This window comes from Microcebus murinus, chromosome 15 (assembly GCF_040939455.1).
Source record: "Microcebus murinus isolate Inina chromosome 15, M.murinus_Inina_mat1.0, whole genome shotgun sequence".
In the NCBI taxonomy this organism is placed as follows: domain Eukaryota; kingdom Metazoa; phylum Chordata; class Mammalia; order Primates; family Cheirogaleidae; genus Microcebus; species Microcebus murinus.
In genome coordinates this window covers 54,937,172-54,963,788 of record NC_134118.1, presented here as the reverse complement: position 1 = coordinate 54,963,788, position 26,617 = coordinate 54,937,172, and the positions used below count along the sequence as shown (strand labels likewise).

Here is a 26,617-nt window from a genome sequence, read left to right as displayed (position 1 = left end):
CCAAATCTTGATGTCAGGGTGGCTGGCTTACCTGAGGTTTTGGTCCTAGAATTTTTGAATATAATGTATAGGACATAAGGTTGCAAACTGGATAGCCTATTCCAATTAGCACAGCTGATGTGAGGAACTGGGCCAGATGAATCACTGGGGTATAGAGGCACCACGCTTGTTCAATTGGGCAACCAGTTGGTCTTTCATTGTGATCTTCTCTTGGAGAATTCCAAATATCAATAATAATTTCCCCAAATGTAGTATTAGGGATTGAATTATTATGTAAATCTGTAAAAACAAAATTAGTATAGTGCTTTACTTGTTAATTTTAGATAAATAACAGAGGCTAACATTATAGAAATATGTATGGCTATACCTTCCCACTGTATTTTGGGAAATTGATTTCCCCAAGGTAACAAGATAAAGAAGCCAACCCAGACAACGATGAGTCCTCCCAGTAGAATGGCACGCTCGCCAATCCTGTTAAAGAACAGAAACTCTGTAATTTTAAGATAAAACATCATAACAGTTTCATTACTTTATAATTTAAAAAACCATAAATAAAATAATGTCTTGATACTTTTAGTAATATATCAATTAATGTGAATGCTAAATATAATTTTCCACTAAAAAGAACTAAGATTCCTCTAAGAAATGGCTGATTTCAGATCTGGGGCAGAAAATGTAGAAGATGAACCTGGATATCTTTTCACACCAGAAAGTACAGAAGCTATCTGTGACTACTGGGTCTTGACAAAAGAACTCTGTCAATTTCAAGAAGCTGGTAAAAAACATGACAATGTGAACATGAAAAATGAATAATAATGGCAATAGATTAAAACACATAAAAGTGTTATAATCTATGAATACATACTATATTAAAATAAAATACTCATAGGTCGTTTTTCAAGGATGCTAGGGAAACAATTCGTTATTTTAAAATCCAGTTAATAAAAGGAAAAGCTGGCATGGTGGTGAACACCTGCAGGCCCAGCTAATCAGAAGGCTGAGGCAGAGAGATCACTTGAGCCCAGGAGTTTAAGGCTACAGTGAGCTGTGATGGTGCCACTGCACTCCAGCCTGGGCTACAGAGTCAAACTCTGTCTCATTCATTCATTCATACATATATACATACATATACACATAGATTAATGGAAAGGATCAATCCTTTACCCTGCCTTTCCTACACAAACTATTAATGTATCTCAGGTTTCTCTTCATAGAAAGTTCTCTAGAAAATAATTAAAGGATAGAATTAAAATACCAGCATTTTACAATGATGCATTAATAAATTAATAGATCTGGGGATAATCAATGGCCTCTTACATATTAAGAAGACATAAATAAAACATTATATTTCTTTTTATGTAAGCACATAACACTATAAAGTATTCTTGCCAAAAAATTGAACCCAATTTCATCAAGCTTCTAGATCTAAGTACATGTTTTCAAGAAATATAGTAGACAGAGGAAAATACTTTAAAAACACCACAGCAATGCAATCAGTGAAATCCAAAATATGAGAGACTATAGTGCAAACCTCCTGGTTTCTTTAATTTGTAAGAGGAAAAATGAGAACGAGACAGAGAAGAAACCTATTGATTAAAAGAGACTTCAGAATAAGAGCACAATGAGAAAATAAAACAAAACTTGAGACAGTGGAGAAAATTTGAATACTATTAAGAAATCACTGGGTTTTCTTAGATGTGATAATGTCATCACATTCAGAGATACATACTGAAATAGATATGGAAGACATGAAATGATGTCTTGGATCAGCTTCAAAATAATCCAGGTGCCAGGTAAAGTGTGTGGGGTAGGCAGAGGTACAGACGAAACTAGATTGTCCAAGTGTTTATAATTGTTTAAGCTGGGTGATGGATATTAGAGATTCAATACATGACACTCTCTAGACCTTTGTAGATGTTGGAAATTTTGTCCAATAAAACATAAAAACAAAACCAAAGGCTTCCAAAACAAAACAAATAACATAAAAACCAACCAAACAAACAAAAAACCCAAAGATTTCCCCTTACTCTCAGAATAACAACAGGCTTCACATCTTTCTAACCTGACCTATCATTTGCCTTTTCTCTCATTCTGCTCTGGTCAAACTGGCCTTCCTGCTTATTCCTTGAACACACAAAGCTCAGTCTTCTGGAGAAGAGAGTTCCAGGCCATCACATCACATTTGCTGACTTGACTGAGGTCTCTGAATGTTCACTTCTTCAGACATGCCTTCCTTGAACAGTCTATCAACTATAACACTTCTCCACTCCCCAGCCCTGCCCTTGTCACTCTTCATTCTTTCCCTCTGCTCTATTCTTCACAGTACTTCTCACTACCTGACTTCACATTTGTGTTTACTGGCTCCCTTCACAACTAGAATACAAGTTCTTTGAGGATATGGAATTGGACATTCTGTAAGAATGTATATTAGCAGCACTGCCTTCTTTTTCTTCTTCAAGTTTTTTTTTTTTTTTTTTTTTTTTTAAAGAGGTTTCACTGTGTTGTATGATCATACATCACTGCAGCCTCCAACTCCAGGCGCGGCTGGGCTAAACCACTCTACTTCTATAGCAAGATATTAGGTTATTGGGTATGAAATGCCAATTTCCTTAAGTACTAGGTTTGACAGTTGATATCCCTGACATTTCACTTTGGTACTTCTTTTTTTGTGTGAAGGTATAAACAGACGTTTTGACTTGAGATTATCTTTGAAATTATTTTTTTAGAGCAATTTTTGTGAAACCATGGATAAGTCAAAAATTCACGTTATTTTAATATGAGTTCCGTCCTGGAACCAACACAGCAGAGATAGCTTGAAATATCAACAAAGTGCTTGGGAAGGATGTGGCTAATGAATGCACAGTACGTCGATGGTTTGAGAAGTTCTGTTCTGGTGATTTTAATCTTGAAAATGAGCCACGTGGGCAACCTGAGACCAAAGTGGATAATGATGAGCTGAAAACTGTAGTGGAAGAGAATCCATCTCAACCTACATGTGCATTAGCAGCAAGGTTTGACATTACTATTCCAACAATATTGGACTGTTTGAAACAAATCAGCAATGCAAAGAAGCTGGATAGATGGGTACCTTATGAATTAAACAAGCATCAGAAGAAAAATCATCTTGAAGTTTGTCTTTCTTTGCTGTCACAACACAAAGGCGACCCATTTCTATGCCACATTGTTACGTGTGATGAAAAATGGATTCTTTTTGACAATCCCAAGTATTCAACACAATGGTCGGATAAAGATGAAGTGCTGAAACATAGTCCAAAACCAAATATTCATCACAGAAAGCTAATGGTGTCTGTTTGGTGGTCCAAACTAGTATTATCCACTACAGCTTCATGAAACCTGGTCAATCCATTACAGCAGATGTCTACTGAACCACTTGGACAAAATGATGGGGATGCTTGTGATTAAGCAGCTGAGATTGGTTAACAGAGATAGGCCGATCCTCTTGCAAGACCACATATAACAAAAAACAACTCTGCTCAAACTACAGAAGCTGGACCTGGAAACTCTCTGGCATCTACCATATTCATCAGACATTGCACCAACTGACTACCACTTCTTCCAGGCTTTGGACCACTTCTTACAAGCAAAAATATTCAATTCTCAACAAGCTGTGGAAAACACCTTTTATAATTTCATCACCACTGGCTCTCCAGGCTTCTTCATTGCTGGCATAAAGAAGCTACCATTCTGCCTGCAATGTTTTGGGTAAGAAAAAAAAAAAAAAAAAAAAGAAGCTACCATTAAGATGACAAAACTGTGTCCATAGTTTTGACACACAGTTTGATTAATTATACTGCTTCTTGTTTGAGATACAATAAACTAAACTTTTGATTCGAAATCGGGTATTTCATATTTAATGAGCTAATATAATACGTTTACTATTATTTAATTTCGATGGTGCTGCCACGGGCATTGCAGCTGGGACCCACTCTGGGCTTGGACCAGGTGGGTGGGGAAAGTGCAGGCCCCCAGCGCTACCTGGAAAGAGTGAGAAAGAAAAAGTAAGGCAAGCAACCCTCCAAGTTTTCCCAACTCCACTCACTGTGGCAGGTGCCCTGTTGCTCAGAGCATGGAGAGTGGCAGAAAGAAAAAGGATCAGGCAAAGGAAGAGGGAGTGCAAGGGAAAAGGAAAAAAAAATAAGCAAAGCTTTGAACATAAATCTATATCTATCTCTCTACCTATAACTTGACTCCCCTACTTGGCTCCATAAAGACGGGAATCTTCACAGCAACCCCCAAAGCACCTAACCTGATGTGCTGACTCAACATGTGTTGATTGATTTTAGAACCTTACAAAAAGTAAGGCTCCACCTTCTGATGGTTCAACTTAAGATTTTTCTACTTTTACCATAGTGCAAAAGTGATATGTATTCAGTAGAAAGCACACTTCAAATTTTGAATTTTGTTATTTCCCAAGACTAGTGATGTGTGGTTGACACTCTCGTGGTGCTGGGCAGGGCAAGGGAGCCGCACCTCCCAGTCAGCCACGGGGTCACAGTGGTGAACAATCAATACTAGGCCAGGCACGGCTGCTCACGCCTGTAATCCTAGCACTCTGGGAGGCCGAGGCAGGCGGATTGCTTGAGGTCAGGAGTTCGAAACCAGCCTGGGCAAGAGCGAGACCCTGTCTCTACTATAAATAGAAAGAAATTAATTGGCCAACTAATATATAGAGAAAAAATTAGCCGGGCATGGTGGCACATGCCTGTAGTCCCAGCTACTTGGGAGGCTGAGACAGGAGGATTGCTTGGGAGGCTGAGACAGGAGGATTGCTTGAGCCCAGGAGTTTGAGGTTGCTGTGAGCTAGGCTGACGCCACGGCACTCACTCTTGCCTGGGCAACAAAGTGAGACTCTGTCTCAAAAAAAAAAGAAATTATGTCATTAGAGCTGTTTAAATCCATCAACTAATGTTATGCCTTAGACTGTATGACTAAATTCAATTTTATGCAAGCATTTTCCCCAAAGCATGTTTCTTACAATTATGCTCTTACAAAATTATTTTTTAGACAGTGTTCCATGAATAGACATTTCTCAAAAGAAGACATACAAATGGCCAACAGGTATATGAAAAAAATGCTCAATATCATTAATCATCAGAGATATGCAAATAAAACCCACAAGAAGACATCATCTCACTCCAGTTAAAATGACTTTTATCAAAAAGACAGGGCGAGGACATGGAGAAAGGGGAACCCTCGCACACAGTTGATGAGAGCATAAATTAGTATGGCCGCTACAGAAAACAGTATGGAAGTTCCTCTAAAAACTAAAAATAAAACTACCATATGATCCAGCAATTCCACTACTGGGTATATATCTAAAAGAAAGAAAATCAATATACTGAAGACATATCTGCACTCCCATGTTTACTGCAGCACTATTCACAATTGCCAAAATATGGAATCAACCTAAGCGCCCATCAATGGATGAATGGATAAAGAAAATGTGGTATAGCCGGGCGTGGTGGCTCACGCCTGTAATCCTAGCTCTCTGGGAGGCCGAGACGGGCGGATTGCTCAAGGTCAGGAGTTCGAAACCAGCCTGAGCAAGAGCGAGACCTCGTCTCTACTATAAATAGAAAGAAATTAATTGGCCAACTAATATATATAGAAAAAATTAGCCGGGCATGGTGGCGCATGCCTGTAGTCCCAGCTACTTGGGAGGCTGAGGCAGGAGGATCGCTTGAGCCAGGAGTTTGAGGTTGCTGTGAGCTAGGCTGACGCCACGGCACTCACTCTAGCCTGGGCAACAAGTGAGACTCTGTCTCAAAAAAAAAAAAAAAACAAAAAAAAAAAAACAAAAAAAAAAAAAAAAAAAGAAAATGTGGTATATACACAATGGAATATTATTCAGCCATAAAAAGAATGCAATCCAGTCATTTGCAACAACATGGATGGAACTGCAGGTCATTATGTTAAGTGAAATAAGCCAGGCACAGAAAGACAAATATCATATGTTCTCACTCATATGTGGGAGCTAAAAAATGATGCTCATGAACATAGAGGCTGGGAAGGATGACAGTGGGGGCATGAAAAGAAGTTGATTAATGAGTGGGCACAAATACACAGGAGAAATAAGAGGTAGTGTTCGACAGATCGGAGTATAACTATAGTTAATATTAATCTATTACATATTTCAAAATAGCTAGAAAAGAATAATTCAAATGTGCCACACATAAAGAAAAGATCAATATTTAAGGTGACAGATGTCCCAATTATCTTGATTTGATCTTTACACATTCTATGAATATGTCAAATGATCACGTATGCCCTGAAAATATATTATATATCAATTTTAAAAACCCTCTTAACGGTCGGGCGCGGTGGCTCACGCCTGTAATCCTAGCACTCTGGGAGGCCGAGGCGGGCGGATTGCTCGAGGTTGGGAGTTCGAAACCATCCTGAGCGAGACCCCGTCTCTACTAAAAATAGAAAGAAATTAATTGACCAACTAAAAATATATATACAAAAAATTAGCCGGGCATGGTGGCACATGCCTGTAGTCCCAGCTACTTGGGAGGCTGAGGCAGGAGGATCGCTTGAGCCCAGGAGTTTGAGGTTGCTGTGAGCTAGGCTGACGCCACGGCACTCACTCTAGCCTGGGCAACAAAAGTGAGACTCTGTCTCAAAAAAAAACAAAAAACAAAAAAACAAAAAAAAAAAACCCTCTTAACAAAAAATAAATTGAAAAGAGTTAAAATCAAGCAGCACATTTTAAAAAAGGGTTCTGTGGTCAAGTAACTGAGAAATGCTACAAACTGTATTTGCCATGATCATGATATAGGGTACATATACTGAAGACTTAGAAATTGTAGAATAAATAGGTTTGGTAATCTTAACCAGAATTTTCCAAACTTAACCATTGAATGTTTTTTGTTACATAACATATATTATCATACAAGAAAGCAAGGTTTTATGAAATATTATTTAAGAATACTTTAAGTAAAACATAATATACAAGGTATGCATAATATACAAAAGGAGACAATAATTTGCTTTGTAAGATATTTTGCTTTACCAAAGAAATGCCAGAGGAAATTTTAAATATGCTTGCAAACTATCAAGGACTATAATACATAATGAGAGAAAAGCTTTAAATTATTTTTATTAGCCCAATCATTTGCATTGTTAGTTCTCTTTCAAGTTTTACTTTAAAAAAAAATAGACTTGAAACAAAACCAAAAATATATAACTTACTTTTTGGAAAGTAATTTAACCCCCAAGAGAATAACAACTGCCTCAATTCCAAGAGCAGCAAGTATTATTCCATCGTATAATACAGCTTGTTCTTGAGTCCAGGCATACATATCCATTGTTAATGGAGTAATGATGCTAAAAAAAAAAACAAAAAAGAAATTACTCGTATTTACCTCTTTGTAATTGTTATACGTAAAGTGAAATATAAACTTTAGTAATGATACCTACACATTTAAGAATTTGCATCCCTTTTAACAGACATCAGACCTATATAAGCAAAAGTTTGAATACATTTTAAACGCATTTTGTTGTTACATATATAAGCAACTAAGTCTGCCTATTCATATTTTTATTTATTTTTTTTTTTGAGACAGAGTCTCATTTTGTTGCCCAGGCTAGAGTGAGTGCTGTGGCGTCAGCCTAGCTCACAGCAACCTCAAACTCCTGGGCTCAAGCAATCCTGCTGCCTCAGCCTCCCGAGTAGCTAGGACTACAGGCATGCGCCACCATGCCTGGCTAATTTTTTCTATATATTAGTTGGCCAATTAATTTCTTTCTATTTGTAGTAGAGATGGGGTCTCGCTATTGTTCAGGCTGGTTTCGAACTCCTGACCTCGAGCAATTCACCGGCCTTGGCCTCCCAGAGTGCTAGGATTACAGGCGTGAGCTACCTCGCCCAGCCCATATTTTTATTTTTTAATGTTTAATATATAACTAATATAGCCACATTGCAAAAAGTCTGAAAAATAGGAAAAGAAACAAACCGAACCAATTGTAACTCCTATCGTTCTAACATAACTAATCATTTTTACGTTTTGGATTAAATTGGTCTCTTTTCAATGCAATACTGTTACTGCTATTAAGTTACTAGAACCTACTGAATTTTTTTTTTTTTGAGACAGAGTCTCACTTTGTTGTCCAGGCTAGAGTGAGTGCCGTGGCGTCAGCCTAGCTCACAGCAACCTCAAACTCCTGGGCTCGAGTGATCCTTCTGCCTCAGCCTCCCGAGTAGCTGGGACTACAGGCATGTGCCACCATGCCCGGCTAATTTTTTTTTATATATATATATCAGTTGGCCAATTGATTTCTTTCTGTTTATAGTAGAGACGGGGTCTCGCTCTTGCTCAGGCTGGTTTTGAACTCCTGACCTTGAGCAATCCGCCCACCTCGGCCTCCCAAGAGCTAGGATTACAGGCGTGAGCCACAGCGCCCGGCCCCTACTGAATTTTTTTTACTCTTCCTCAGTCTCTTCCATCCCTACCTTTGAATGTATTAAATACATATTTTTCTCCCTACCTCTGACTGTCTCCCTTCCTTTATGACTGTCTCCTTCCTTGCTGAGCTTCTTTTCCTACATTCTATCTCCTAATATCAACTGACTGCAAAATAAGATTTACATTTAGAATATGTTTTTTAAAAGAATACCATTTAAAAGTTTGAAATCAGGCTGGGCGTGGTGGCTCACGCCTGTAATCCTAGCTCTCTGGGAGGCCCAGGCGGGCGGATTGCTCAAGGTCAGGAGTTCAAAACCAGCCTGAGCAAGAGTGAGACCCTGTCTCTACTATAAATAGAAAGAAACTAATTGGCCAACTGATATATATATATAAATAATTAGCCGGGCATGGTGGCGCATGCCTGTAGTCCCAGCTACTCCGGAGGCTGAGACAGAAGGATCGCTCGAGCCCAGGAGTTTGAGGTTGCTGTGAGCTAGGCTGACACCACGGCACTCACTCTAGCCTGGGCAACAAAGCAAGACTCTGTCTCAAAAAAAAAAACAAAAAAAAAATAGAAATAAATTAATTGACCAACTAAAAAATATATATACAAAAAATTAGCCGGGCATGGTGGCACATGCCTGTAGTCCCAGCTACTTGGGAGGCTGAGGCAGTAGGATCGCTAAGCCCCGGAGATTGAGGTTGTTGTGAGCCAGGCTGATGCCATGGCACTCACTCTAGCCTGGGCAACAAAGTGAGACTCTGTCTCAAAAAAAAAAAAAAAGTTTGAAATCAGATGAGCTCATGTAAAAAATGGTTAGGTGGTTTCTCAAAAAGTTAAACAGAATTACCACATGATCCAGTAATTCCATTTCTAGGTATACAGAATTGAAAGCAACTCAACAGATACTTATACCTGTACATCAGTGTTCACAGAGGCATTATTCACCATAGCCAAAAGGTGAAAACAACCCAAATATCCATAACAGATGAATAGACAAACAAAATGTGCTATCTGGCCGGGCGCTGTGGCTCACACCTGTAATCCTAGCACTCTGGGAGGCTGAGGCGGGTGGATCGTTCAAGGTCAGGAGTTTGAAACCAGACTGAGCAAAAGCCAGACCCCTGTCTCTACTAAAAATAGAAGGAAAGCAATTGGCCAAGTAGAAATACATAGAAAAAATTAGCTGGGCATGATGGCACATGCCTGTAGTTCCAGCTACTCAGGAGGCTGAGGCAGAGGATTGATTGAGCCCAGGAGTTTGAGGTTGCTGTGAGCTAGGCTGATGCCACGGCACTCTAGCCCAGGCAACAGAGTGAGACTCTGTCTCAAAAAAAAAAAAAAAAAAAAAAAAAAAAAAGTGGTATCTAGCTATAATGGAATATTATTCTACCATAAAACATTATGAAATTCTGCTACATGCTACAACATGATGAACCTTGAAAACATGCTAAGTGAAATAAGGCAGATAGAAAAAAATATTGTATAACTCAATTTATATGAGTACCTAAAATAGGCAAATTCATACAGACAGAAGGTAGAACAGAGGTTACCAGGGCCTGGGTTGGGGAAAGGTGGGGAGTTATTGTTTAGTGGATGCAGAGTTCCTGTTTAGGATGATGAAAGGTTCAGGAAATGAATAGTGGTCATGGTTGCACAATGCCACTGAATGGTATACTTTGAAAATAGTTAAAATGGTAAATTTGATGTTACATATATTTTACAATTTAAAAAACACCCAAAAAATCAGATGAGCTGAAACTTTCATATATCTCAATAATCTGGAAATTAAAAAGATCAACCAAATCTACATGTACTGACATTAAAAAGTCACAATGTACTCATAAGGGAATAAACAAAGTTGTCAAATTATATTTATCACATAGTCTATATTAGTTGAATAAATACAAACATCAAACACACATACTCTTATAGTTGCTCAGCAAAAATGTTTGCAAAAATACAAACTGAACTATTAGCAGTGGTTACTTCTATGGAAAGGAGTGGATATGGAAATAAAGTTGTAGTCTTTAGAACTGTTACAAGAATGTACTATTTTTATAATTTAATGAAAAGTATTTTATAAATAAAAGGACCATATGACAAATAAAGGTCAATAAAGCCTGCACAAGGCAGAGATTTTGCAATATACTAGTTTTCTTTTCAAGATCAGGGTTAGAGTTAAAATTGATAGACTGAACTTTGTATGCATAAATAGGAATTATATAGCTCAAAGTTAATTAAATCATGACACTAATTAAAGTTTTTTGACTGTATTTATCATAAAACGTAGATGAGAGCAGGAAAGATTAGTGAAACATTCCTTAATAAGAAAGTAAGATCTCTGATCATCAGGGAAATGCAAATCAAAACCACAATGAGATATCACTTAACTCCAGTGAAAATGGCCTTTATCAAAAAGTCCCCAAACAACAAATGCTGACGTGGATGCGGAGAGAGAGGAACACTCCTACACTGCTGGTGGGACTGCAAACTAGTTCAACCTCTGTGGAAAGCAATATGGAAATAACTCAAAGCAATACAAGTAGATCTACCATTTGATCCAGCAATTCCACTACTGGGCATCTACCCAAAAGATCAAAAGTCACTTTATGAAAAAGACACTTGCATTCTAATGTTTATAGCAGCACAATTCACAATTGCAAAGCTGTGGAAACAACCCAAGTGCCCATCAATTCATGAGTGGATTAATAAAATGTGGTATATGTATACCATGGAATACTACTCAGCTTTAAGAAACAATGGTGATACAACACCTCTTGTATATTCCTGGATACAGCTGGAACCCATTCTACTAAGTGAAGTATCTCAAGAATGGAAAAACAAGCACCACATGTACTCACCAGCAAATTGGTATTAACAGATCAACACCTAAGTAGACATATAGAAGTAACATTTATCGGGTGTTGGGAGGGTGGGAAGGGGGAGGAACGGATGGGTATATACAACCACAATGAGTAAGGTGTGCAATATTTGGGGGATGGACATGCTTGAAGCTCTTACTCAAGGGGGGAGGGGGGCATGGGCAATATATGTAACCTTAACACTTGTACCCCCATAATACGCTAAAATAAAATAAATAAATAAATAAAAAGAAAGATAAGGTAATAAGATTAAGGACAAAGAATAAAAATTATAAAACATATATATACTTTTTACATCATAAGAAAAATGTGACTTACATAAGGTTTTACATCTATCTGTCTACTTAACAGTTCATTAAGAAATGAAATACAGGTGAATACATAATCTGATTTAGATGAAGACAGAAAAAAACTTACGTTTCAAAAAGAGCAAAGATAAATAGAATCACAAAAAACAGAATATTGGTGGCCACAACAGCAACTTGATCAATATTTCCTTGGGGAACCTGAACTTCATCTGTGCTTGCTATATGTAAATAGGAGAAAAATTATATTACCTATACATGTAATTTTTCTTACAGCAATAAAATGTAGAAATTATATGTAGCAAATTCTATGAACAAACACTTAAAATCATTTTTAGGCTTCAAAGTAGTTTAACAGAAAAAGGATTTATATGACAGAAATAATTTAAAATGGCACTTAAAGTAAATTTTCTTCCCAGGAGATATATTTCAATCCTATTATCTCAAGAAATACTCACACTTATTTTCTATTTGGTGTCTCTCAATCCAAAATAAGAATGCATTTTACAGAATTCTATAATATAGTGTTATCATACTAAATACATTGGCTTTAAATTTCAGTTGCAGATTTTTTTTGACATTACCTAAATCTTAAATTTATAAGAGGTTCATGAAGAACTCAAATAGTTTATTAAATCAGCTCCATTTCTATGATTCACTTCAATGGATATATATTTGGAATTTCAATGCTACGTTAAATTAGTATTAGTAAAAATCCCTGTTTTCTTCCAAGCATAGCTGCATTTTTTAAAAAAAGAGAAAAATAAAATAAATCCCTCTGTTCTTATCACCATTAAAAAATTCCTTAAGGCCGGGCGTGGTGGCTCACGCCTGTAATCCTAGCACTTTGGGAGGCCTAGGCAGGCAGATTGCTCAAGGTCAGGAGTTGAAACCAGCCTGAGCGAGACCCCGTCTCTACCAAAAATAGAAATAAATTAATTGACCAACTAAAAATATATATACAAAAAATTAGCCAGGCATGGTGGCGCATGCCTGTAGTCCCAGCTACTCGGGAGGCTGAGGCAGTAGGATCGCTGAGCCCCGGAGATTGAGGTTGCTGTGAGCCAGGCTGACGCCATGGCACTCACTCTAGCCTGGGCAACAAAGTGAGACTCTGTCTCAAAAAAAAAAAAAAAAAAAAAATTCCTTATTACTAACACATCTTAAGTAAAAATTTTTTAAAAGTCCTTAGGTTACCATTTATATTTCTGCAAAGAAATAATCAGGATTTGATGGTAATTTTATAAATTAGGAGGGCAAAGTAGTGTATTGACATTTCATCTTGAATGATGTAGTTAAGGTACACACACAATATAAGCTATTCTCAGTAAAGCTGAAAAGTACACAGACATATACATCTACTCATACATATCCATCATGCTGTTTTGTAATTTATCTACTTATTCAGAGTAAACCCCAGGTAGGTATTACAAGAATGTGTTCATTTATGTCTTTGAATATGTGTGTACTGGCAGTGGGAGGGGGGGAGAGTATGATTTTCCTAATGTGCAGTAAGTTTCTATGATTTTTTTCATAATAGTGCCTGCCTTTATATCTCAGGATTCTTTAGAAGTTCCTCCTCCAATAATAAGCATATGTGAAAATAATCTGCTATACTTTGGGGCAATTAAGCACCTAGGACACTCAGCAAAGGCTAAGACCTTCCTTTCTAATCACACACAAAGAATTGATCACCTTTGTCTGAATCCTTTTCCAGGGATGGGCTCTGATTTTTGTGGCCCTTGTATTATTGGATAGACCATGCTGATACTTAATCGCCATCTGGAAGCCAGTCTTTACTCTTTCAAATCAAATATCAAATTGCCCCAAATCAGACTGGAGTTTGCTTCATAATACGTGGTTAGCTTCCTATAGCCTCTACCCAGTGCTGGCTTCACTGGGGAATCTCAGAAATGTTGCATCCTAGACTGTGAGGATTAACTAGGTATCCTAATGATAAGAATTTTAGAAAAGACTATATTAATATATTGATTCAATTCTATGTAATTGGCAAATATAATCCTATCCCATGATAAGCTCTTTAAATTTGAGTATCTTTAAAATTAAAACAATTATGGAAGTTTTTTACTAGATGCATTTTATCCAAACATTTATTGAAATTTATAAATGATTTTATAAAAATTATTTTGAAGTGCCTAGATATCTCATGAAAGAAAACAGATGCCTCTTCTAAACTCACTCCCATTTGTGCTTTAGAACAGTGAAGTACAATAGAACAGTGATGTGATGGAAATGTTTTTTTATCTATGCTGTCTAATACAGTAGCCACTCACCACATACACCCATAATTGAGCACTTGAAATGTGGCTAGTGTGGCAGGAAATTAAAAAATATTAGCTGGGTGTGATGGTGCAAGCCTATAGTCCTACCTACTCAGGAGGCTAAGGCAGAAGGATTGCTTGAGCCCAGGAATTTGAGGCTGCAGTGAGCTATGATCACGCCACTGCACTCCAGTCTGGGTGTTAGGGCAAGACCCTGTCTTTAAAATAATAATGATAATAATAATACATAAATAAATAGCCAGATATGGTTAGTGGCAACCATATTGGGACAACGTAGCTCTAGAGGTTTGCTACTCAAAGTGTGGTTTGTAGACCAGCAGCATCAACTCACATGGTAGTAGTTTGTTATAAATGCAGACTCTCAGAATCTCACTAGAGTTGCCAGATTTACTAAACATAAATACGGGAGACCCAGTCAAGTTTAAATTTGAGATAAACAACAACTGTTAGTATAAGTACATTCCATGTAATATTTGAAATTTAAGACTGTCTCATAAAATGTATGGATCATATTTATAATAAAAAATATGTATCTATTTAAAATCCAAATTTAACTGGATGGGACATACTTATACTAAAACATTATTCAAATTTAACTGTGTTTTATCTGGCAAACCTACTCAGGCCTCACCCCAGGCCTACTGAATCAGAATCTGCATTTTAACGGGTTCCAAATGATTCCTAAGCACATTAATGCAAATGAAGCACCGATCTATATTGTTATCCCCTTCCAACTTCTAAAAGACTGCTTTTTACGTGTCTTCTCACACCTCAACCATACCCTCTTAACTTCATCATTCCCTGACCTGATAGCTCCTTCAAGTTAGCATCCTATTTTTCACCTTTAAAAAAAGTAGTTTAGGCCAGGCGCAGTGGCTCACGCCTATAATCCTAGCACTCTGGGAGGCCAAGGTGGGAGGATAGCTCAAGGTCAGGAGTTTGAAACCAGCCTGAGCAAGAGTGAGACCCCGTCTCTACTAAAAATAGAAAGAAATTAATTGGACAACTAAAAATATATAGAAAAAATTAGCCGGGCATGGTGGTGCATGCCTGTAGTCCCAGCTACCCTGGAGGCTAAGGCAGAAGGATTGCTTGAGCTCATGAATTTGAGGTTATTGTGAGCTAGGCTGATGCCATGGCACTCTAGCCTGGGCAACAGAGTGAGATTCTGTCTCAAAAAAAGAAAAAAAAGAAAAAGTAGTTTATACCCACTGCTGGCACTTTGTCACCTCTCATTCTTGCCTTTTCTTTTCTTTCATTCTTTTTAATTAATTAATTAGTTAATTAATTTTGAGACAGGGTCTACGTTGGCCAGGCTGGTCTCAAACTCCTGGACTCAAGAGATCCTCCGGCTTCAGCCTCTTAAGTAGCTGGGACTACAGGCACATGCCACAGCTCTTGGCTTCTTTTTACTTTTTGTTTTGAAAATTTTCAAACACATGCTCATATATCCATCCCCCAGACTCAAGAATATTTTGCCATACTTGATTCATTACCCCTTCCTTCCTTTGTCTTACCTTCTCTTTGCTGCTGTAGTGTTTTTTCACTGGGTATCTCAAACTCCTATTTATCCCTTCTCCATTCTCAGTTACTGCCCTAGTTGAGGCTTTCACACATCTGAATTAGCTTCTGCATGGAATCTATTGTCATATCTCTCCTATGTTCAAAAATTTGCTATCACTCCTCATCACTATGCTCACCACCCCACAACCTTTAACTTTACCTTCCAGTATTTCTGTTGTGAAAATTAAATAAAATAGCTATGAAAGTACTTGGTAAAATAATATAGTCTTTTCCACAATTTTATAAACTCATTGAGGGCAAGGATTGAGTTGCATTCTTTCATATGGCAGGATACTCCCCCAGGAAGACATAATTAATACTTAAATAATAGCTTATTTGGTAAAATATACCTATTTACAAGGTTCTCTGACTTATATGAATCAAAGAAGATCTAAAGGATACAAATGTATATTTGTAAAGTATACTAAAAGAATAAAAAATTAAAAAGAGAAACCATACCTATTCTCATGCTTACGGGAGTTAAACAACTGCTTGAAACAGAAAGATGCATTTATTTGATAGCAAAGTTACTGAAATCATTCCAAAATTCTCAAAGGTTTTCGAATATTGGCTCTTTGAAAATAAGATAAAGTGATTTTTAGCAATGGTTTTAACTTTGTTAATCATGAGCACCAAATAACTGATATGGGTATGCTTTTTTATTTAAAAAAAAATCAATTTAGGTCACATTCAGCTGTGAAGATATTCCCCAGTCACCCACTTTATTGTCCTCAAAAGTGAAATCCAAGAAAATACCAAACAGAATCATGAGAACACTTTGATAATGTTACAGTAATTCAAACAGGTTAATAGTACCTTCTTCAAAATTAATATTTTTACACTGTCGTCCTGAGTCATCCACTCGATGTTCTCTTAAAAAGAAAAATATAAATATTTTATCTACGCAAAGCTTAGTATAATAGAAAAATGGTTTAAATTTATTACTAGCATTCTATTTTTTCACATTCTGACAGAGTTTGTTTCATTGGTTTCTGAGTAATGAAATTATTACCAAGGACATATAACCAATAAACTTAAAAAGACAGAAGTTATAATTCTTATCATATTATCATATATAGGTAAAATAAAAAGGAAAAAAAAACCCAATTCATCCAAAAACATACATGATCTACCTTAATCAGTATTTCAAGTTTTTCAGTGATTTTAGTTTTTTCATTTTTTAATTTTTTCAGTGATTTTAAACATTAGTTATAAATGTGTTTAGACTATTGGATAAAGCCCTCTAAACAAAGTAACAGAACTTATGTAGTTTTAGTTTTTTAAAATATATATAAGTAACTTTTGTATTTAAGGCTGATACTAATCCATTAATCTACTTAAAACATTGCTTTCATGCCATTCCCCTACTTAGAAACATATGGTTAATAAATCAAGACCAAACCTTGAATTTTCAAAGACCTTCATAATCTGTTCTCATTTATCAGGTTGTCTATTATTTTAGTTGCCAATACTACATGCTTTGGCTGATGGAAAACTACAAACACAACTATAGACACCAAAAACCAAACAGATTTCATCAGGATAATTAAACTCCAAAAATTAAAAAGTGTATTAAATTTCACAATCTACAAAAGCAGTTTTGTCATTTCTATATAATTACCTTAATATAGCAAGGATCAGAATAATATTGAAAACTCCCAGGAAGGCGCCAAGTAAAACTGGTGCTGTGTACATGTTTATCTGCAGCTTAATCACATCCCATGTCACACCCTTTTCTCCAATGAGTGCAAAACAAGTCTGAAAAACTTATTAAAATAAAATACAAACAGGTGAATTAATATATGGCAGGCGTAGGCTAAAAAAATTAAAACGACATTTACCATAGGGTTTAGAATATTATAAAATAATCCATCTGCATTCTTAATAGGTGCAAGAAAATTGGTTCGTGAGGTGGGGGGGACAAAAACTTTACTCTTTTACATATAAAGCTCAGATATATATATAGTACACAAAATATATATATGATAGATGTGGTACTAAAATTTTATGGGATGCAGTGATCAGGGAAAAAAATTTCTGAAAAGCCTCCTTAGGGAGACCATAATGAAAAAAAGGTAGAGAAACATGACCTACATGCATTCACAAAGGCTTATATCTAAAGTAACTTGTCAGTATCTCGTTTTTGTTTTTTTTTGTTTTTTTTTGAGACAGAGTCTCACTTTGTTGCCCAGGCTAGAGTGAGTGCCGTGGCGTCAGCCTAGCTCACAGCAACCTCAAACTCCTGGGCTCAAGCAATCCTCCTGCCTCAGCTTCCCAAGTAGCTGGGACTACAGGCATGTGCCACCATGCCCGGCTAATTTTTTCTATATATGTATTAGTTGGCCAATTAATTTCTTCCTATTTATAGTAGAGGCGGGGTCTCGCTCTTGCTCAGGCTGGTTTCTAACTCCCGACCTTGAGCAATCCGCCTGCCTCGGCCTCCCAGAGTGCTAGGATTACAGGCATGAGCCACCACGCCCGGCCAGTATCTCCTTTAAAAAAAAAAAAAAAATCTCCATAAGCAATTTCTTCCATAAATCAATTATAAAAGTTTAATCAATTTCATTATAAGAAAGAAAATATTACATTTTAAGTGAAATACTTTACATATTATTGCGTAGATGGTACCTAAATTATATATATTAATGTCATTTAAATTTGGATTTCTGACAAAAATTAGATTGGAACAGTACTGGTTTGCTCTCCTAGTTTAGATTCTATAAAAGGCTGTATAATAATGTGCACATAACCTCAGAGTGAGGATTTAGATACTATACCTAAAGCACCCAGAACAGTGTCTACCACACAGTAAGCTCTCAATAAATATTAGAGTTGAGTGGTTATTATTATTGGAAAAATCAGCTAATCTCTTCAGGCTTATATTTACTCATTATAACACAAAATGTTTAAATGAGATAATCTTTAAAATGCTTTTAAGGTGATCAAAAATTCTTACTGAGAACCTAAGTCTATACAAGGTACTAAGAGTAGACTGGTAAATAAAAAAGACTCAGACCATGTCTTCATGTACTCTACAATATGGCATTAAGGTTCAATTATTCTAAATTTGTGCTTATATTTGTTCCAGAATACTATTTAATAAATTGAAATAATTAAATTTTGATGAATAGTGAATTAGATTCTGTTCTGTTAAGCCTTTTTTTTTTTTTTTTTTGGCTAAATAAAAGGAAGTAATGGAAACTGAGGAGGGGTGTGAGGCGTTAATGATGCCTTGGCATCCTCAACTGTAAAACAAGACTATTAGTACTAAATTTAGAGGATAGGTATCAAGGTAAAATAAGCCTAGCCTCACTGCTGGATGAAAAATATTAATTTCCCTCCCTTTTCCTTCAGGTATGAGGTTTTATACTTGGATTACACTTAACATTTGAGCCTCAATAGTTTTCCCAATTCAAATCTAAGCAATGACAGGTGAAGAACACCTACCTGGGCCAAGAATAAAACCTAATGCTTGACAGGCACTTGTATTTGCCATGGAACTTGTTCTTTCCTGAAGGGAAGTAGCACCAGCAATATATGACCTAACAACTGCTACATTTCCTAAAAAAGACACAATAATTCAAGGTAAAAGAAAAGATTGTTCAGTTTTTAAAATTTAGTCTAATTTGACTTTATACAGAAGAAGAAATATTGATCAACAGTATAGTCACTGCTTCCTCTTTATGTTCATACAAGGAATGTAAGCTACTTTTCCTGATCAAATGCATCAATTAATAAAACATAGTATTTTTAGTAATATGAAATCACCACTAGAGATTTGAGTGAATGAAAAGATGATATTAGTATATCAAACTTTTCATTAAAGAATACCATGAAAGCACTGAGTGAATAGCATCCCACTGATTGCTACAACTATTTTCAAGGTGTCACAAACTCTCTATGCATAGACCATGAGAAATTTTTTAAAAAGGCATTAATGGTTTAACTGAAAAATTTTATTGAACACTTGTTATGTTCAAGAGACTCTGCTAGGGGCCACAAAATATTTAAAAGTATTATAAACTGTCTCTAGTTACACAAGTTTATTGTCTGGTTGGTCAGAAAGGATAAAAACAGTATCAGACTATAAGCAAGTGCCAGAGACATGTCAGAGAAGATAAAAATCTGTTAACAGGCAGGGTAGACTAAGAGGGCTTCATCAAAGATGTGGAACTTGAATTGAATTTTGTTTAGTTTGTTTGACTAAACAAATTTTGTTTGTTTGGTTTGGATTTTTTGAGGCAGGGTCTCAAGATGTTGCCAAGGCTGGTCCTGAACTCTTGGACTCAATAGATCCTCCTGTCTTAGCCTCCCAAGTAGCTGGACTCCAGGTACATGCCACTGTGCTCGAACCTGAACTGAATCTTGAAGGATGAAGCATAATGGGAACAGAAGAGAAGCTACAGGTAATGGGAACATCATGAGCAAATGCAAAATGATAGAAAAGATTATTTGTCCATTTGCAATGAGAGATGTGTATGCTGAACTGTGAAATATGAGATCAAGAAAGTATGAGACCAGGTGAGAAAGGGCCATAAATGTCAGGATGAATGTGAATTTGAAATAATCAAACATACATACACAAACATATTACCTGCTCCAAATCCCACCAATCCACGAGCAAACAACATGTAGTATTTATTATGAGAAGCTGGGAGGTGGACATATGCATATAGGCAGTTGGCTGCCACCGAAATGAGGATGGAGACAGTAAGAGGTTCTTTTCTTGGTCTATAATTAGACCATAAACCAAACATAGGTGAAGCCACCATTTGGCCAAGACTAAATGAAGCAATAACCCAGCCCAAAAAACTTGCATCGGCAGTCTGATCAATCTGCAAAGAAAGTATAATACCTTAAGAATTGTTATCCAAGAAAAGTGAAATTTAAAACCTAAATACATTTGTCGGACCATGTAAATTTTTCTACTAAAAAAATAAAAACAACCATTCTAACATACAAGTTTTATAACACTATTACTTATAGAAAGGGAGTAAAACTTTTAACAATACAATTAAATGTGCTAATAATTCACTGTCCACAAGGGGAAAATGCTTGGGAAGCTTCACCTTTTAGAATGGTTATAGAAATTTCTGGTTCTTAAAAATCTTGTTAAAAAGATAATCACACTATATGTAGAGCAATAACATCATGAAAAATAATATAAGCTATTCTTTAAATTTTTTTAAAAAAAATTTTATTTTTTTAGAGACAGGGTTTCACTCTGTTACCCAGGCTGGAGTTGAATGGTGCAATCACGGCCCACTGCAGCCTCAAACTCCTGGTCTCAAGTGATCCTCCTGCCTCAGCCTCCCAAGTAGTGCCACCATGCCTGGCTAATTTTTTATTTTTTCATAGAGACAAAATCTCACTATAATGCCCAATCTGCTCTTGAAGTCCTGGCCTCAAGCAATCCTCCTGCTTTAGTCTCCCAAAATGCTAGTATTATAGGTGTGAGCCACCACACCCAGCCCTAATTCTTATACACACAATTCTAATTTTTATTATTTTAATTAATTAATTTATTTTTTTAAGAGATGAGGTTTCATGCTGTTGTCTAAGCTGGGGTGCAGGCATGATCATAGCTCACTGTAGCTTCAAATTCAAGTGATCATCCTGCCTCAGCTTCCCAAGTGGCTGGGATCACAGGCTCGAACCATTGTGCCAGGCTCTGAATTCTTATAAATAACAATTCTTTAGACTTATGCTACTCCCTAAGCTAAACAGCCATTAGCACCATAAATCTATTTTTTTTAGAATTCACCACAATAGTCAAATGCATGAAGAGGATAATCAAAACACAAAAGCTGATAGACAATTCTCTCATTAAACCTAAACCTTGTTTAGGAAAGAAAAATTTAAAAACCTATTACTGGCTGGGCGAGGTGGGCTCATGCCTGTAAACCCAGCACTCTGGGAGGCCAAGGTGGGAGGATCACTCAAGGTCAGGAGTTTGACACTAGCCTGAGCAAGAGCAAGACCCCATCTCTACTAAAAATAGAAAGAAATTAATTGGACGACTAAAAATATATAGAAGAAATTACCCGGGCATGGTGTCGCGTGCCTGTAGTCCCAGCTACTCGGGAGGCTGAGGCAGAAGGATTGCTTGAGTCCAGGAGTTTGAGGTTGCTGTGAAGCTAGGCTGATGCCAGGGCACTCTATCCCCGCCAACAGAGTGAGACACTTGTCTCAAAAAAAAAACCTATTACTAATTCTTCTTTGCTACATAGATAGTATTCTATATAACATATGGTAGAATATTCAGTATTCTACCACTTAAAGAGAGTTTACATATCACAATAAACTTTTTTTTGGGGGGGGGAAGGACAGGGTCTCTCTCTTGCCTGGGCTAGAGTACAGTGACATTATCATAGCTCACAGCAGCTTCAAACTCCTGGGCTCTGGTAATCCTCTTGCCTTAGCCTCCCAGGTAGCTGGGACTACAGCTGTACACTCTTTAAGAACTTTAACTGTAATATTTAAATGAATTATATAGCCAACTTATACACTGATTTTTAGTAAGTTCATTCCTGGAGATTTAAGATAGAATTGACAGGACTTGATCAACTGATGTCAAGGTACCTACTGAATTTACATCTTCAAGTCAACCCCCCTTCCCCTTCCAGTGCTAACAGCATCAAACACATACTATGGATTCTTTTCACAATACCTGATAACTCAAATTAATTCTATGGGAAAATCATTACATTATTCTATAGAAATATAATTTGTACATTATGGGAATTCAGACTACGTTTAGTTTAGTTTCCATTTTATAAGGGAAGAGGCAGTGATGGGATGAGAAAGTGGCGTATAAGTAGGTGACCATACATCTACATTTGACTAGGATTGTCTGGGCATAATCCTGTTTTTACTGGTATAGCATCTCTTTTCACTTCAAAAGTGTTCTGATTTGCATAATAAAGCATATGGTCACCTTATTTATAAGCTTCTTTCGAGAAACCATTATCTTGTTATTCTAATAAAGATTAACCATAGAATACCAAAGAGACTCCAGAAAATGTTTAACTACATAAGAGCTCCTACCACTATAGTTTCTTAAGAGAAGAATAGATTGAAATGCACAAACCTTTTGGAGATATGGCCATATTGACATTATCACAATAGAAAACCCTGTTAAGAGAAAAACTTGATTATTTATAATTATAATAATTTAATCACTATTACAGATACAAATTTTGAATTACATACCATGGATTTTAAAATATCATTCTGAACCTACAAATTTATGAACATAAAAATGCCTGATTTATCAAAGAATGAGATTTTAATTAACAGAAGAAAATAAATACTAAAGGCTTGAAAAGAACACACAATTATAGTCCCTGATCATAATTAATACACTAAAAGCAGAGGATCTATTTCTCCTTACTCATGTGCCTTTACTGTAAATGAAAAGCTTTGTTAAATTTTTATAGCAGAAATGAATGCAGGAAAGACCACTTTGTTAGACAGAAGGTGCTAGGCTTCTAGCCTGTTTTGTTTGGATAATTGACTGTAGGGAAGACTAGGAAGAAAGAAAATGATCACCTAAAGGGGGCAGTGGCTATAAAGAACGAGTATGCTTCCAGCCTGAGCAAGAGGGAGACCCCATCTCTACTAAAACATAGAAAGAAATTAGCTAGACAACTAAAAATATATATAGAAAAAATTAGCCAGGCATGGTGGTACATGCCTGTAGTCCCAGCTACTCGGGAGGCTGAGGCAGGAGGATCGCTTGAGCCCAGGAGTTTGAGGTTGCTGTGAGCTAGGCTGACACCAGGGCACTCTAGCCCGGGCAATAGAGCAAGACTCTGTCTCAAAAAAATATATATAAAAATTAAAAAAGAATGAGTATACTTCAAGATGGCCATATCTTAAAAGAAAATTCATTCTCTCTGCTAGCCTTCACAACTTGAGAACTGTAATGATTAACTCCACGGCTTTTTGTCAATTTAAAATGTTAGGCAAATCCAATCGGAAATTCTATAAAACCTATTTTTTAAAATAGGTTTATTGAGATATAATTCATATACTACACAATTTACCCAAAGTATATAATTCAATAGTTTTTAGTATAATCACAGATGTGTGCAACCATCACTATAATCAGTTTTAAAATATCTTTGTCATCTCAAAAAGAAACCCTGTTCCCTTTCATCCCTCTCCCATTAGTTGTTAAGCAACCACTAATCTACCTTCTACTCTATAGATTTCCCTATTCTGAACTTTCTTTTTTTTGAGACAGAGTCTCGCTTTGTTGCCCAGGCTAGAGTGAGTGCCGTGGCATCAGCCTAGCTCACAACAACCTCAAACTCCTGGGCTCAAGCGATCCTTCTGCCTCAGCCTCCCGAGTAGCTGGGCCTACAGGCATGTGCCACCATGCCCGGCTAATTTTTTCTCTATATATTAGTTGGCCAATTAATTTCTTTCTATTTATAGTATAGACAGGGTCTCGCTCTTGCCCAGGCTGGTTTCAAACTCCTGACCTCGAGCAATCCTCCAGCCTCGGCCTCCAAGAGTGCTAGGATTACTGGCCTGAGCCACCACACCCGGCCATATTCTGAACTTTCATATGAATAGAATATGTGGTCTTTTGTGTCTGGCTTCTTTCACTATTAATAGCATAATGTTTTCAAAAGTTATCTAAGTCATAGCATGTATCAGTACTTCATTCCTTTTGTAAAAATAATTTAATTATTAGCTTCATTTTAAAATATTTTGAATTGACAAATTGACTTTAATCAATAAAGGATTGAAAGCACCAATTTATCTTTGAAATCAAGCTTACAATTTTGCAGTAAAGAAACTTGTAAACAAGTAAAATGTTTAACATACCAATTAAAACCTAAAGATAAAAAGGTTTTTTTGCTGTTAAATTTGAAAGTGTTTCTTATAATTTTAAATAATCGAATACTAAAAACTAGAAGTGTTTTAAATAGAAAAAATCTACTGCAGATGTTACTACAAAAACAACATCCATTTGCCCCCTTCCACTTTCCTGATAGAATCCCAGTTTTATTCAGGTATTCGTCCTTCCTCAACAAAAGCCTCAGGGTCTAGTAGAAACTGTCTCTACCTCCAGTTCTATATGGTAGATCCTGATTAGTCTAGAAAATTCGGTCAAGGTGATCTCATTATCCTAGTTGCTGATGGGTTTTGAAAGTGATAGGTAACCCGGTTCTGACTAGTGAAGTGAACGGTAGTTTACTTGGGAACCTCTAGTCAACATGGAGACCTCTGGAAAAGAAATCCTCATGTCTGAGAAGGCTTAAAAAATAGTCCCTTTTAATCAATAAAAATTATCATGAATGAGACACCTTCAAATGCTGTAGCGTTCTTGCTAATAATGAAGCCAGAGTATAGAAGAGGGTAAACCCAAAAGAGTTGTTGAAAAACAGAACCAAAATCCTGCTGAACCTCATCTGGAGTTGTCTTGCTATGGCCATCTTAAAAGAAATAATAAATTTCATTACTGGGTAAGCCAATTGATTCAACTTTTTTTGATATTTGCACAAGGCATCGTAACTAACACAAAATGCAAGAAGAAACTACATTACAAAGAATTCACGCACAAGACTGGCAAGTGAGAGAAAACAGGATGACTGAAATAAATAGAAAAGATATGAAAAACAATTTAGTAAAATGACTTCCACTATATTCCTCTCTGGGAAAAAAACTGCTTATAAAATCAATGCTTATAGATTTACAGGCTCTAAATTTGGAAAAAAATTAATTCCCTAAAAATATTCCTTTAAAAATTATCACAGTATTAGGCCGGGCGTAGTGGCTCACGCCTGTAATCCTAGCTCTCTGGGAGGCCGAGGTGGGCGGATTGCTCGAGGTCAGGAGTTCGAAACCAGCCTGAGCAAGAGCAAGACCCCGTCTCTACTATAAATGGAAAGAAATTAATTGGCCAACTAAAAAAAAAAAAAAATTATCACAGTATTGATAATTTAGATATGTCCTCATCCCTTATTTTTAACATTACAGATATTAATATTTTGAATAGTTTTTCTCATGAAGTTTTACTTTTCAGTAACTATATATTCAGAAATAATTCTCACAGGTTAAAATGCATCAATACAAATTAAGATTCTCGAACTTTACTGTTTTTGTATTTGTGTCAATATAAAAATTAGCTGAGGCTCATAGGCAACAAAAGAGAGAAATAGATAAATTGGACTACATTAAATTTAGAATTTAATCACATGACACAATTGGAAAAGTAAAACAAAAGAGTCCTGGAATGGGAGAAAATATTTGCAAATCAAATATTGGATAAGGGGAAGATTTGAATAGATGCTTCTCAGAAGATATACAAATGGCAAATAAACACATGAAAAAATGCTCAACATCACCAATCATTAAGGGAATGCAAATCAAAACCATAATGAGATACCCACTAGGATGGCTACTATCAAAAAGCAGAAAATGAGTGTTGGTGAGGATGTGGGAAAATTGGAACCACGTATGTTGGTGAAAACGTAAAATGGGGCTGGGTGCAGTGACTCACACCTGTAATCTTAACACTTTGGGAACCCAAGGCAGGAGGATCATTTGAGGCCATCCATGAGTTGGAGAAAAGCCTGAGCAAGAGCAAGACTCCATCTCTACAAAAAATACAAAAATTAGCTGGGCATGGTGGTGCGCACCTGTAGTCCGAGCTACTTAGGAGGCTGAGGCAAGGGGATTGCTCAACCCAAGGAGTTTGGGGTTGCAGTGAGCTATGATGATGCCACTGTACTCTAGCCCAAGTGACAGAGTGTGATCCTATCTCAAAAAAAAAAGAAAGAAAGAAAGAAAAGAAAAGAAAAGAAAAGAAAAGAAAAGAAAAGAAAAGAAAAGAAAAAAGAAAAAGGAAAAGAAGGTGCAACTGTATGGAAAACAGTGGCAGTTTCCCAAAATATTAAAAATAAGATCATTAGGCCAGGCACGGTGGCTCACGCCTGTAATCCTAACACTCTGGGAGGCCAAGGCGGGCGGATTGCTCGAGGTCAGGAGTTCAAAACCAGCCTGAACAAGACAGAGACCCCGTCTCTACTATAAATAGAAAGAAATTAATTGGCCAACTAATATATATAGAAAAAATTAGCCGGGCATGGTGGCGCATGCCTGTAGTCCCAGCTAC

General features: G+C 36.6%; 1 protein-coding gene across 1 annotated transcript in view; it reads right to left on the bottom strand.

The window, feature by feature from the left end:
• Positions 1-26,617, bottom strand: part of MFSD8 (major facilitator superfamily domain containing 8) — a 37,259-nt gene that overhangs the window by 2,598 nt on the left and 8,044 nt on the right. Inside the window, exons 3-11 of the mRNA XM_012791096.3 lie at positions 22,577-22,620; positions 20,081-20,321; positions 18,934-19,047; positions 17,108-17,252; positions 16,303-16,358; positions 11,733-11,841; positions 7,216-7,350; positions 368-471; positions 32-279 (exon numbers count right to left, since the gene is read on the bottom strand). Coding sequence (XP_012646550.1) covers positions 32-279; positions 368-471; positions 7,216-7,350; positions 11,733-11,841; positions 16,303-16,358; positions 17,108-17,252; positions 18,934-19,047; positions 20,081-20,321; positions 22,577-22,620 — 1,196 coding nt within the window. The remainder of the gene's footprint in view (positions 1-31; positions 280-367; positions 472-7,215; positions 7,351-11,732; positions 11,842-16,302; positions 16,359-17,107; positions 17,253-18,933; positions 19,048-20,080; positions 20,322-22,576; positions 22,621-26,617) is intronic.